We start from the raw sequence: 14,832 nt of genomic DNA on the forward strand, positions 1-14,832 counted from the left end.
AAAAGATAACACCCAATTCTGCAGAGGCAGGCTGAGGGAACTGCAGACCAGCCAGTCCTCCCAGAATGTAATTTGGTGTAAGTCTCAAGAGCCATAAAAAAATGTCTGAACCATCTGCTTCAGTAAATTCCTTCCCTGGAAACTTAGTCGAAGAAAATAACTTTAAAACCAAATAAAAAGATTTTGAACAAAAATATTGATTTACTCTGTATAAACTCAAAAATAATCAAGTTATCTAACAATTGAAGGGTTAAAATTTTTAAAATCTTTTTTTTTAATTATTATTCTTATGCAAGGACATTTTTCCATTGACTTTTAGAGAGAGTAGAAGTGTGAGAGAGAGAGAAACATTGATGTGACAGACACATCAATTGGTTGCCTCCCGCAAAAACCCCAACCAAGGCTGGGAGCCTGCAACCAAGGTACATGTCCTTGACTGGAATTGAACCCGGGATCCTTCAGTCCTCAGGCCGACGCTCTATCCACTGAGCCAAACCAGCTAGAGCTGAAGGGTTAATTATAATGAACTGATTGAAAGATACTTTGTTCTAGTGATGAAGACATATAAAGATTATGTCGATATGAAGGAAACATTGAAAAAGGGAGAATACAGAAGAGCATGTGTTTTAGGTTAGCATTTTGTTAAAAACATGTCTGAAATGAGTAGAAGGTAATAAAGAAATGAAGACAACTATGCTAAGGTGATGAAACAGTGAGAGGTCAATTTCCTTTAGCGGCATTTTAATAAGTATGCGGTTTAAAAAATAAGAATAAAATATCAAAATGTCACCAGCAGAAGCACAAAGTACATGCCAATCCTCTTCTCCTAATTTTGCATCTAGACGTGAGCCTTGCCTCCAGGGTGTGACAGTTGGACAGTAATGAAACACGCAGGCTTGCATTCGTCAACACGTACAAGAAACACAGGGACGCCAAGGGGAGATGACGCGGCTGGGAAGAGGAAAGGGAAGCCTGCAGCCTGGGGAAAGCTTTAAGGACAGGCCTCCAGAGAGTACACACCCCTCAGGGGGCCGGACAAGTGCTCAGAGGACAGCCCACTCTGCATCTGCTCATCCTGAGAGCACCCAGGCCTCTCCTCCGGCCCGCCCTGCTCATTCCCTCCATCTAAGGAGAAAAGACCCACGCATCTCACTGTCTGGGCCAGCTGCAGTGTGTGTCATGAAGAGAAGGCTGGAAGCACTGGATCACATGGAATGACAGGTCACGTGTGTGATGCAGGGATACAGGCCATCACAGATGATTCCAGGGAGGGAAGACAGGCAGTGTTTGCTGAGATTACAAACGCACACCTCCTTCAACACCGCCACTCCACGTCTATAGGTACACCCCCCACGAATACAAAATGATCCCTGGACAAGGCTGCTCACTGCAACACTGCTTATAGCACATCAGTGAGAACAATCGAAAGGTAGAGGGCCGGCTAAGTAAATGATGCACTCCTATATAACGGGACATTAGGCAGACGAGGAAAACCACAGAAGGCTCTCTAAAGATACATTATTAACTGAAAAGAAAAAAGCATGGTTTAGAGCAGGGGTAGGGAAACTTGTTTCTGCTAAGGGCCACTTGGATATTTAAGACATCATTCGCAGGTATACAAAATTAGCCTGCTGTATTGGGTCAAACGTTTAATTAGCTCCCCCCCAGCGCCTTGCAGGCCCAGACCAAATGACTGCGGGCCTTATATGGCCTGTGGGCCCACCGGTCGCCGGTCTGCTTTAGAGGGGGCACATGCTTCTAGAATAGGCTTCTCTTGTCACTATCCTACATGTACACGGGAGTTTTGGCTTGTGTGTGTAAGGGTTACATCTGGAAAGACAAAAAGAAACTACCAACAGTGGTTGCCCTCAGGAGGGGAGCACTGGTTTTTCATTACGCATCTTTTATACCATTCTGATTTTTGTTACCATAGGCATATATTGCCAATTCAAATTTAAGATGAATTGGGGGGTGGAAATAAAAATGATTATGAATGACCTGGGGAGGAAGACCCGGCCCAGTGCCCAAGGATTCGGAAGAGCTCTCGGTCTAGCCAGACCACAGAGCTGGTTCTCGGGAAGGCCTGTCCCCAAGCCCACCTGTGCATTGCTCCTCACCTGAGCTGCTGTAGTCAGAGTCTCCGTTCACACTGTCCAGGAAGGGCACTCGAGACAAGGCTGGCTTCCCACGGCTGCGTTTGGGGGGCACCAGACCGCTGCGTACAGAGCAGGGAGGGAAGGGGAAGAGAGGAGCAATTCAATGACTAACACCCCCATTCCCGCTGCCTAATGGCTGACAGGAGTGGAGCTGCATAAACTCTGCAAGGAGAATGGTTTCTCACCTTCCCCTAAAAACTCACACTCAGCCGTGACACATTTCAGAAAGTTCCCATGAGGCGGGCAGGAACCATTTCCTCCATGTGAAAGGACTGAACCTGGCAAGACATGCCCGCTACCCGCTCCCTGTTTGGGCCCTTGGACTTCATCCAGAGCAAAGCATCCCAGGCAACATGAGAAAGGCCCATCTCACCTCTGCCCAGAATTCTTTGCTCTGTGGCTCACACTGCTTGTTCTTTAGAAATCAGTTCAATTTTTTTAAAAATATATTTTATTGATTTTTCACAGAGAGGAAGAGAGGGACAGATAGCCAGAAACATCGATGAGAGAGAAACATCAATGAGCTGCCTCCTGCACACCCCACACGGGTGATGTGCCCACAACCAATGTACATGACCTTGACCGGAATCGAACCTGGGACCCTTAAGTCTGCAAGCTGATGCTCTATCCACTGAATTAAACTGGTTTCGGCCAGTTTACTTTTTAGAGGTATAAAAATCTGCCTCTTTTCCAAATTTTTTAAAGGACTTGTCCTACTTCTTTAATTAGAAAAGACATTTTTAAATTGGGAAAAATTCCACTTCTCATTGTCACTTTATGTGTGTCAATTTTTCTTAGACAAAGATGGATTTTTTTTTTTAACAAGAAAAATTTTTAAAAATTAAACAAAGACTAAGGGTAATAAGCAAAAATGAGAACAGTAATACCAGAATAATGGTATAACTTGAACCCACAGAGGCATCAGTATTTTTAAGTAGCTCTCAATGCAATTCTAATGCACAACCATAGTTGGGAGTCTCTGGTAAAAATAATGTGACTAAGGCTTTCTTTCCATCCAAACTTTAAAAAATATTACCACTATATAATTTTTTCAACTAAAAAAGGGCTTAAAAGACAGGCCAACAATTTGCAGAAGAACAGAAATGCTAAGAGACCTCTGGTGGGACAAGAGGCGGCCAGGGTTCGGACTGGCGGCGAGCAGGTGCTCCTGGTTTATCGAATCGTACTGTCTGCCTCATGTCTAATAGAGTACACCTGCACAACCAGAATGCAATGAATCATAATCCTTCAGGAAGTAGTAGGTGGGGAGTTTTTTCCTGCTAGTGAAAATAAAGGCTTGTTTGGAAAAACACAAAGAATACCCAATTCATATTTAGGCTTCGGTTCCCACTCACCCTACAAAAATCTGTCACTGAGCCTAGAGACTCTGAGGCCGTATAGAATAGAAGGTACTAGTAATTTTATTAGGAATGTCTCTCCAAGTTCACATCATGGTTTGAGAAGACATCCTCAAATACAACAGAAGAGGGCCCAGCAAAGTGATTAAAAGGTTGAACTGGGGAGCCAGTTCCTGGGTTCAGAACCAGCTCTTTATTCAATAGTTCTGTGACCCTGAGCAAGTTCCTCAACCTCTTTGATGCTCGTGTCCCCCATGTGTTGTTGTGAGGACTTAATGGATTAATACACAGGAAGCGCTCAGGAAGTGCACATACCAAACACTCAATAAGTGGCAGTTCTATAACAATATATGAAGGGCAGTAAACTTTAATATCTCACTTTAAATATTACAAACTATTAATGTACTATCAAATGATGAACTCTGAGAAGGATAAGCTCAAAGAAAATGGATACAACGCCAAAACTAGGTCTGTATTTTCCTGTTTCATAGGAAAAAGCACAAGTGTGCCCCAGCCAGGACACATACAAGAAGCAACCAATGAATGTATAAATAAGCAGAACAAATCAATGTTTTTCCCTCTCTCCCCTCCCCCCACAACCTTTCTCCCCCTCTCCCCCTGCTACTTCTCTCAAATAAATTAAAAAAAAAAAAAATTTTTTTTTTAAAGGAAAAAAAAAGCACAAGTGACTTGACCATCACCTGCATTCAGCCTCTCTCCCATGTTACCCAGGCCTAAGCACACAACCCAACCTATAATTACTCTGTCTCCTGGTTTAACATTCACTTCTGCCCTTCAGAAGATAAGCTCCATGAGAGCAGACACCTTATCAGTGCCTACTATAGTTCCTGGCTCATAGTAGGTGCTCAATTAATAATTAAAGAACTGACCCTTAGAAAGATGGTGCAGCCCTAACCTGCTCAGAAAATCATTAAGACAGATAAACCAAGGGGCACATGGTGGGGAGGGGTATGTGGAATTGATGACCAGAAGTTCTTTCTAATTCTGGGATTATATGATTATCGAGTTAATGATTGTCCTTTATGTTCTTAACACCATAGCACTGAAAAAAATTAAGAAAAAACCCCTTGCAGCCAGAGCCGCTGAATCTCCTATTTTAAACCTTGAAATCCCACTGAGTCAGAGAGGAAATGCCTTCCAAGGGCATGTTTCCCATGTTGAGTGGAGCCCCAGACAGACCAGCCCTGACTGGAGGGCTGCACAAGGCAAGCACACTGGAGCCTGGCCTGGCTGGCTTCTTGTCCAGAGCTGGGAAGAGTGCCCTTCACAGAGGGAAGAGCCCAGCCCGCCTTGGACCTTTAGTTAAGGTGTAGGAAGGGACACTCTTCCCCACCCCCAATGAGCTGGGTCTCCAGGCACTATATCTTTGAAGGGAGTCAGACTAGAAGCATCTGAGAAAAGCCTGAAGTCTCTGCCTCTTCTTTGATAACTATGTTCTTTCCCATCTACTCCCCCTATATCTGGAGAGGGCAGCATGGGAGGGAGCAAGAAAGGACAACTCTAAGGTTTGGTGGGGAGGGAAACCTGAAAGCTGGGCCCTGCAACAGCGGGAACTGGTCCAGGCCCAAGGGGTAGGGGCTTCCTATGGACCCACCAGGAGCCAGGAGCCAGGTTAGAACAAGCACCTTACAGAACGCACAGCCAACCTGCCTTGGAGGTGCTTCAAGCACAGACACAGTCTTCTGGTGTCATTCCCAGGACCATCTCCCCTGCTCTGGATGCAGAATCCATTCGGCAGCCACACGGAGGGACCACGAAGTCAACCTTTGTGACACCGAGGGTCGCCCATTTCCAACAGTTCCCCACTCCCTGGCTTCCTGTGCAGCTCACAGGCCAGAGCAGGGGTTCAGGGGCACCAGCATGGGGGAGAATCATTAAGGCTCTGGTATCAGCAACCCTCCCTTCAGCTAAAAGAATGGGAAAAGAAACTCACCCCAGCTCAATGAAGAGCTGGGACCTTTGGCCAATAAAAGGCAATTTCAACTCTCCTATCAGCTCATTTCTTATCCCTACACCACACCTCTGAAGGGGCCATAGCTATGATGACACAAAAGGCACAGGGTGAACCCATGTCTGTAATGAGCTGGGTTATCTGAGTGGGTCGGGGAACAGGTGGAGGACTGGCTCAAATTTTAACTTCTCTGGGCAACAGAGATATGGCTGGCCCGCTCTCTAGAGCCGAACTCAGCTCCACAAACCCTGTAAAGCATCAGCCTCTCCCTCCCTCCTAGTCAGATCAGGCCTGAGAGGCAAGGGTCACACTGTTTTCTTGGAGCTCCCACAGTTGCAGACCAACGGCCTCAGGAATCAGCAGGGGTGGGGGAAGAACATATCTGAGATATAAGCAGAAAGAGGTTCAAGCTGCAGCCCAACGGAGAATGAAGGGAGAGGTGGTGAAGCTTTGGGACAAGTGTTCTTACCTGCAAGCTTCAAATGCCAGTCCACCACTGAGACCCAAACTGCATTCTGAGTCAGACCCGCTTTCCGCGTGTTTCCCGAAGCCGTTGGTTACGCCTGCCAAGGACACACAGAGTGAGCCTGAGGCAGCACCCCGCGTCCCCCCTCCCCGCCCCTCGCTGCAGCATGGCCACCACAGGAGGGCTCGGCGAGGAGGGGTGAGAATGCCGTGCCCCCCCTGTGGGAAATGGTCTTGGTGGTAGAATCTGATACAGATTTGGGGAAGATGTTGGCGGGGACAATGAGCAGACGCTGCGTTTTCTTTCGCTTCCTCTGGCTTTACTGTCAGGCAAACACAGCTCACTCCAGTATTGTCATCTGGCTCCAAAGGGAAACACCAAGACTTCCCCACTCCGGCTGGCTTACAAGACCCTGGATCTGCTTCCCATTTCAAGCCTCGATTATCAGGGAGTCTCCTCTGTCTCTTGGGGAGCCCACCCGCCTGGCCCACTCAGATAAGCACTCCTATCCATCACACCCTGGCAACAGCCAGCTTCATTCTTTTGGGATGGTGTCAGGGAGGCTGGGCGGGATAAGGCTGTGTAACCACGCCTGGAGATATCTAGCAGGGCCTGTCAGACTTGAGGATGGGGGACTTTTCCGCAGAACTAAAGCAGACCAGCCCTTTGGGGACAGGGAGTCAGCATTCCCTGCGCTCCAGACCGGGCTCTCGGTACAGGCCCCTTTCCTTAGGCCCTGGCCTCCCCTCTGGGAAGACAGCATGTTCTCACTCACCGCGGATGCTATTAAGTATGAATGAGAGGAGGTCTGTTTACAGCAGGCAGCCCTTTGGAGGCAGATGAAGACTGCCTGCTCATCGCAGGAACATGACTCTCATTGGCTGTGAAGGCTTCAACTCTCCTCTGTCACCCTAGTTCTTAACCATAATCCCGAGTGCTGCATGTCAGAGTGCCAAGAGCTCTAAGGCACCTTGGCCAGAAAACTGTGAGGCAAGTCACACCTGTAAGAGCAGGTGTCTGAGCCAAGATACCTGGACACTGACCCGACTCTGCCTCTAACACTGTGACCTCAATTTAAGTCACTAAGCCAGCTGTGCTACTCAGGTGCCTCGTCTGTAAAGGACCAACACCTGCTTCTGTGAGGGCCGAAGAAGGGTGTGCAGCAGCATTCCTGAGCACAGGGCAGCCGCACTAGAGAACAGACTAGTGGTATCCCCAAGCAGGGGGCCCTCTCGACTTGGGTGAGCCTGATGTCCGCCTTCCCAGTAGCAGGACTTGTCATTTTTAGAGCAGTGTTCTCAGTTTGCTTGGCTGTGCCTGACGTGGCTGAGAGGATGACAGCGGTAATTGCTACCATCTACTGCTACATGCCAAGTGCCTCATACAGACTACTTCCCATCCTTAGAGCCCTCCAAATCAGGTGTCACTACACCCCAGTTAGAAATAAGGAAACAGCCTGTTCAATTTGTCCCAGCTAATTACTTTGATGCACAGCTGGTAAGAAGACGGAATTTGAACGCAGGTCTGCCTAACTGCAGCCCTCAAGCTCTTGACTATACCAACCTACTCCCCTAATACAGAGAAGCTTGGGCCAGGTGGGAAGGGACGGTATTACTTGTAACAGTGATAGGAAGAAAGAAAAGCATAAAAACATGTGCTGGCCATACATCCCAAAGCCACCATATAAAAGGACATGCGAGGGACATGAGGAGCAACAGCCAAGAGCAGGCCCCTCCCCAAGCAGCAAGCTGGCCTTCCATATCCCACCGAGACTCAACTCCTCTGTCTACCAATGTGGACCCTGCACAGTCCTGCCCACTCACCCTCCAGCCTTGGTTCCCGACTCTCCAAACTGTCCCGCTCAGAGACTATCCTTGTTTCTACACACACCTGTGCCTGACCTCTTTGTTCCACCTACTCTTTTCCATTCTGCTCTCAGCGCTTAGGGACAACTCAGGCATCAACTCTTGGTGCAACCTTGCCTACTCCTCCAGCTCATGGTCCCTGAACCCCTCCAGCAGTGCTATACCTGTCACCTGACATATAACCATCTACTGTCCAGCGCTGCGGCACCTCTGTGCCCCAAGAGGCCGTCCAGCCTCTCCACTAGCCTGTGGACCCTCCTGCAGCTGGAACTAGCCTCATTACCTGCCCCTCCCCAAGGCCAGCTGGTGCTGGACACATAGTAAGAATTCTTTAGTGACTGAGCCCCCATTACCCACTTCTGAGATGCATTTCTATCATCCCTGGCTCATTCTCCTACATACAGCCAAACTGATTCCCTTGCTGTTCCTCAGACGTGCAGGCACGTTCCCACACAGGGCCTGTGCACCTGCTAGTCTATCTCTATTTGGAACGTTCTTCTCCCAGATTCCCAAAGAGCTCACACCTTCAACTCCTTCAGATCTTTAGTCAAATGTCACCTCCTTGAAAGGCCTCTCCTGGCACTCTCTAATACCACCCCAGCGTCCCTTATGCCCCTTCCCTGTTAGTTTTTTCTCAGTAACTTCTAATATGATATACAATCCACAATCCACTCACTTGCTTTTAATATATCTTCCCTCCAAGGGAGGAGACATTTGCCCCAGTACCTAGAAGAATGCCTGATATAAATATCCGATGTATGAATGAACTAAAATGAAGACAGGACCTATTTTACCAAGTCCAGCTTTGCATTCCCATTAGGGCCAGAGAGGGCCCCAGACACAAACTAAATACTTGCTCAAAGCCAAATTCCGCAGGCCTCTGCTCATCACGGCCAGGCACAACTGTGACCCAGGGAGCCCTCAATGCTACTACTGGCATCCACAGGAGCTTTCAGAGAGCCGGACGACTGGGGGGGTGCTGGCTGGCAAGGCAAAGCAGAGAAGCAGGTGAAAAGTAGTGAGAGAAGTCACAGGCAGATCACCTGTTTCTTGCTCCTGCTGGGAGGTCCTCTCCCCGTCACTCTCACTACAGCTCCTGCTCCTTGGCCGCTTCCGGGAGTGCTGCTCATCTTCAATGCTGCCAGGAGAGGCCGGAGAGCCCGCTGCATCATGGTCCTCGCCATTCTCCAGGGCCCCATCTGGGCTCCTCTGCAGCTTAGCCCCATTCTTGGCCTTCTTAAAGAGGACTGAGGCGCGGCGGCCCACATTACCGAGCGGGGCACCGTCAGGGTCATCGGAGGCCATGAGGGTCAGTCTGTTGATGCCACCATCACTGAGCAGGTCTTGAAACGGCTCGTTCCCTAGCTGCAGAGGTGATTTTCGCAAAAGCTCATTTTCTTCCACCTTTCTGGGTTTTAGGAATCGGCTTGGAGGTTTGTTGTCACTGATAGGTTTTAGAGTGGGGGGATCTGGAGGGGATTCTTGCTCAGACAAGGAAGGTGCAGGCCCAGTAGGCTCCAGGGTTGGTGGGGGAGGCAGTTTGGAGTCATCTGTTAGAGAAAAAGAGAACCTGCTTGAACATTTTAGAAAAAGTCTGCCCCTATGAGCCAGCTAATGAGACTGATAACCAGAATCAATGGCACTAGCCGTGGCTTGAGAAGCATCCCAGGTCTCAGTCTGAGGTGAAGAGAAGGGAGGACTAAGTTTTCTTAACACTGGCCATGAATTAGGATCACCTAGGAGGTTTCTTAAAAGTTTCAATGCCCAAGTCCTATTCCAGACCACTGGAACCAAACCTCTAAAGATGAGGCATCCCTTTTTAAGCTTATCAGTGGAGTCTGATGAGGTAGCGTTACACACCATTGCTCCACACCTGAGAAAGCCAAAGGCTGCCTATTTCATCAATAATTAGGTGAGTCTCAGCTGCACAAATCAGGAGTCTACCGTTCTCCTTAGACTCAAATGTGTTCCCATCTTTCACTGTATTTTGGTTTGCATCACCCAATGAAGGAAATAGGACAAGCAGAAAGAATAAGTTTATAGATACAGAAAAATGAGGCTAAGGGTTCACCTACCACCTTGAAACTTTTTTTTTTTTTTAAAGAATTTTTATGTTGATTTTTAGACGAAAAGGGAGGGGGGAAGAAGGGAGAGAGGGAGAGAGAAAAAGGGAAAAAGGGAGAGAGAGAGAAGGGGGGGGGGGTTGATTTGTTGTTCCACTTATTTATGCATTCGTTGGTTGATTCTTGTATGTGCCTTGACCAGGGGTCAAACCCACAATCTTGGTGTACCCGACTGCACTCTAACTAACTGAGCTACTGGCCATGGCCGAAACTTTTAAAAACTGAGATTCCAAACCACAGCCGAGACTGCCCTAATCTGCATCTCTGGGAGGTGAACCCTGGGAATTTTGTTCAAAATCCTTCAGGGGTGGGAAACCTTTTTTCTGCCAAGGGCCATCTGGATATTTATAACATCATTCTGGGGCCATACAAATAATCACCTTAAAAATTAGCCTGCTGTATTTGCTCAGACTGTAATTAACTCGCCCCTAAACTTTTGCAGGGCCAGACCAACGATTTCACGGGCCTTACATGGCCTACGGGCCGGACATTTTCCACTCCTGCTCTATGAGCTGCCGCAAGCTGGGCCACTGGGCATGACCCTATGCTGCCACAACCTGGGAGGGGGATACTGCCATGGGGACATATGCTGACTGCCACATGGGGAGTGAGGAAGAATCACAACAGACGCAAAGCCCTTTAAAGCCAAATATGACCTCTCAGCCATGTCCCCATTCTTTGCCAATCTAAAATGGGCCATCCCCCTGTAATTTGGCCCTCTTCCCTCTGGAAATAATTCTCAACATTTTGAACTGTATAGATGACACTCCCTCCCAAATCATAGGCTCAGATCCAAGGATAGGTAGGAAGACCATTCTGTCCCCAGTGATGTGGGAGAATGGAAAGCAGCTCAGGTGTCAAGCCTCAGAGTCTCTGAGAATCACTTCCCCAGCTGTCTTTGCAATCTGGCCTTTCTGCTTTGGGATGGGCCTATAGACTCAGCCAGCTAGGGTCAGAGGCATGAGGCAGCTTGAGAGCCCAGACTATCTTTAGCGTCTTTCTTTTCTATAGCCTGTGCCCCACCATAACATGAGCTGCTCTAAGAACCTCTCTACATTATGGTATAGGTGAGCTGATATTTAACTGGTATGTGCAATATGACCATATCAGGAGCAAAATCCTACCTAATAAAAGAGTAATATGCAAATTAACCATCACTCCGCTACACCCACCAGCCAATCAAAGCGAGTACGCAAATAAATCCAACCAAGATGGCTACAGCCACAGAGAGTAGGAGGGAGTGGGTTTCCCAGGCAACTGGAGGAAGCCAAGCTTTCCGCCTGCCCTCAAGACTACAAAGTTTCAATTATAGAAGGTAAACAAATCAAACAGAAATGGCTGCTGGCCATAAAGCGAGCAAGAGGCTTGGCTCCATAATTTCAATTGTAGAAGGTAAACAAATTCCATATACCAGGGCCTCCACTTGGGTCACCAGGGGGCATGGCCGGCCTGCAAACCACCACAGGCCCCTCCCTCGCTCAGGCCACCCGACGCCTCAAGGGAACCCCCACCTGATCCAGGACACCCTTCAGAGCAAACCAGCTGGCCCCCACCCTTGCACCAGGCCTCTACCCTATCTAATAAGAGTAATATGCAGATTGACCATCATTCCAACACACAAAATGGCCGCCCCCATGTGGTCAAAGATCCTGCCCCTATGTGGACACAAGATGACCAGCAGGAGAGGGCAGTTGAGAGGGACCAGGCCTGCAAGGAAGGGCAGTTGGAGGTGATCAACCCTGCAAGGGAGAACAGTTAGGGGTGACCAGGCCAACAGAGGAGGGAAGTTGAGGACAAACAGTCTGGCAGGGGAGCAGTTAGACATCAATCAGGCTGGCATGGGAATGGTTAGGGGTGATCAGCCTAGCAGGCAGAAGCAGTTAGGGGCAATCAGGAAGGCAGGCAGGCAAGCAATTGGGAGCCAGCAGTCCTGGATTGTGAGAGGGATGTCCACCAGGATCGGGTCTAAATGGGCAGTTGGACATCCTTGGGTGGTCCCAGATTGGAGAGATGCAGGCTGGGTTGAGGGACACCCCCCAAACCCCACCGCCCTGTGCACGAATTTTGTGCACCAGGCCTCTAGTACTAAAATATTTCTTTACTGGTTAATAACATCTGCTGAGCCCCAGCCTCTGAAACTCCCCAAACCTGTCCACAATCCAGCAACTAAATATCCACATCAGTAGCCAGGAGTTCATTCCAATACAACAATCAACACCTACTCTGACTGATAAACTTTGATCTCTACTGATAGTTAAATATTTTGAATATCAACCCTGGGCATATGCGCAAGTGTGACCCCTCCAAGGGCTTCTGCTTGCCCACAAAGATCAGACCTAAACTCAAGGAAGGACGTTTCTACTCAGGATTTCAGCTTAACCCTTGCTCCCTTACCCTGCCCCCAGCATCTCACCTCTGTCCCCATCATCTTCTGGTTCCTCCTGCAGGGCCTGCGCAGCCACATCTCCCTGGGGCCCTGCCAGAAGCTCCTCATGGGACACAGTCTTGTTCAGTGAGGGCGGCTGTGGTGGCGGTGGCTGTGCCAGCTTCTGCCGAAGAGCATTGATCTCCCGGCGCAGCATGCGGACGCGGCGGGTCCGGGCCCCACTGGACCGCATGGCACTCACCAGGTCCAGTTTCTCTAGCAGCTCCTTCAGCTGCACCTCCGGGGACAAATGGGCTCGGTTCTCTGGGATGAGGATGTTGTCCACTGCCAGAGAGAAGGGAAGAGAGAAGGGGCTGAAGGACCTGCCTAGCCCAGGGGAAGGGGGAGGGGCTAAATTCTTTGGATGCAAAATATTCTCCTGGAATGCCTGAGCCAGTGGCTTCCAGCAACATCACTGTGGGGCCTTGGCCCTGGCACCACAGCTGCCTACAGGGCAGCCACAAGGACAAAGTCAGACTCTGGGAAACATCTGCAGGAAGCATTCCACAGTCACGATTATGGGCTCTATGGAGCAGGCACGAGGCAGTTTGGCAGTTCCCTGGCCTGAGTGACTGTTTGGCTGCTGCCATTGAAAAGCAGAGAACAGGGTCAGGCAGAGTGAGAGCTCCGAGGCAATTCCGTTCTCTGCACTCTCCGTATCCTCCACCTGCACCCTCTGAGTGAGCCAAACACTCAGCCGCCTGCATTCACTGCCCCATGCCCCGGTGCCAGACAGAGAAGACACCAGTGAGGCTTTCGCTTCTCAAAGAGACAGCTAGTACCTGATTCCCCTTTCCTACCATTCAGGAAGTGCTCAGTGAATTAGTTAAACTTTAATCTGCGAAACTATTACAGCCACAAGCAGATATATTCCAGCCTGTGCCTACCCCCAGCTTTGCTCCAGATATATTCCAGCCTGTGTCTACAGCCCCAAGATCCACTCTGATCCCTGGCTTACTCTGTCCCTGTGCCTCCTCCTAGCCCCTGTCCTCCACACCCGTCCAAGCTTCTCACCGTCTTCCCAGGAAAAGCGATAGAAGTCCCCCAATTTGGGTGACTCGGGCAGGTGTGTGCCCCTCTCGGGGTCATAGCCGATGTTGTCTGCCTGCCTCCGGGCATGCCGCAGGATGGCCCCTCCCAGGTCCCGCAGGCGGACAGCTGCTCGGTGGAAAATTGTGTCTTTAGCATTATACTTCATGCAGTTGGAAACTATAAGGTTAAAGTCCTCCTCAAACTCCTCCAAGGTGTGGTACAGATGGGATTCCAGCTTCCGCCTCATAGTAGAAAAATCCATTGGCTTGGATATGAATTCCAGGTAATCTGGAACCTAAACATATAAAACCTGTACAATTACAACAACCATTTACTAGCCAAACAGGCGCACCCTTCACCGGCACTCTAGCCTCCCCATTCCCTGGTTTGACCATTCTGGGCTCACAGAGCCCCAGGGCCCTGGCCCACCCTGGTCTGCTGACCCCTCACTATTGGCAGTCTACTGGCCTTGCCAGACACCCCCAGTTTTGGTACACTCTGTCATTCAACCCCCTCCTGGCCTTTGCAGATAGCTCCCAGTTCTTGAGGGGATCACTCTTCAGAAAGTGGGGTGGGGGGAACTTGCCTCACTCAGGCTGACGGGTTCGGCAAAGATGTGCGCGGGATCCTTCTCCTGCAGCAAGTCCAGGGTTGTCCTCAGCAAAACGTGGAATGGCATCAGCTCTAGCTCCAGGGCAGCCTGCTGGACCCTGATCTGTGGGAAGGTGGGGAGAAATCAGGACGCCCCTCCCCTCGAAGAGGCACTGAACGCTTTCTTTATACCCAGTTTCCCCGAAAGTAAGACAGTGTCTTATATTAATTTTTTCTCCCAAAGTTGCGCTATGTCTTATTTTCATGGGATGTCTTATCTTTCCAGGTGCTAGGTCTTATTTTCGGTGGATGTCTTATTTTGGGGAAAACATGGTAGTTTGACTTTCACCAATTGTGTATAATGAATTTTCACAGGCTATTAAGCTGACCATTTTATTAGGAGTGACCACCTAACCCACAGCCTAGAAATAAAGATACCAAGAGCTACCACTATGTGGATGTTTCCTATGTATCAAGCACCACACCGAAACTTAACAGTGATAATAATTATATAGTTGATCATTGAAAAACACAGGTTTGAACTTACACATGGATTTTTTTTCAATAAATATTAACTTATGCTCTCTTCCTTATGATTTTAACATTCTTTCCTCTAGCTTATTTTATTGTAAGAATATAGTATATAATACATAAAACATTCAAAGTATATATTAGTCAACTGTTAGCAGTAAAGCTTCTGGTCAACAGTAAGCTACTAGTGTTTAAGTTTTAGGGAAATCAAGTTATATGCAGATTTTAAACTACGCTGAGGGTCAGAGCCCCTAATGCTCACATTATTCAAGAGTCAACTATAATAATAATGACTACTTTTATAGTCCTTTCT

General features: G+C 48.7%; 1 protein-coding gene across 9 annotated transcripts in view; it reads right to left on the bottom strand.

The window, feature by feature from the left end:
* Nucleotides 1–14,832, bottom strand: part of BRPF3 (bromodomain and PHD finger containing 3) — a 37,033-nt gene that overhangs the window by 8,590 nt on the left and 13,611 nt on the right. For 6 of the 9 annotated variants that reach the window (XR_004983648.2, XM_036413738.2, XM_036413736.2 and 3 more), the window contains 6 exons: nucleotides 13,984–14,112; nucleotides 13,380–13,692; nucleotides 12,354–12,650; nucleotides 8,861–9,367; nucleotides 5,956–6,049; nucleotides 2,118–2,215 (listed from right to left, as the gene is read on the bottom strand). Coding sequence is in view for 6 of the 9 variants with exons in the window: in XM_036413738.2 (XP_036269631.1) it covers nucleotides 2,118–2,215; nucleotides 5,956–6,049; nucleotides 8,861–9,367; nucleotides 12,354–12,650; nucleotides 13,380–13,692; nucleotides 13,984–14,112 (1,438 nt within the window). In the remaining 3 variants the exon portion in view is untranslated. Of the gene's footprint in view, nucleotides 1–448; nucleotides 500–2,117; nucleotides 2,216–5,955; nucleotides 6,050–8,860; nucleotides 9,368–12,353; nucleotides 12,651–13,379; nucleotides 13,693–13,983; nucleotides 14,113–14,832 lie in introns of those variants that run through there. The other 3 variants (XR_006740097.1, XR_006740098.1, XM_045573344.1) reach the window with 2 other exon arrangements.

This window comes from Pipistrellus kuhlii, unplaced genomic scaffold, assembly GCF_014108245.1.
Source record: "Pipistrellus kuhlii isolate mPipKuh1 unplaced genomic scaffold, mPipKuh1.p scaffold_m20_p_5, whole genome shotgun sequence".
Lineage (NCBI taxonomy): Eukaryota > Metazoa > Chordata > Mammalia > Chiroptera > Vespertilionidae > Pipistrellus > Pipistrellus kuhlii.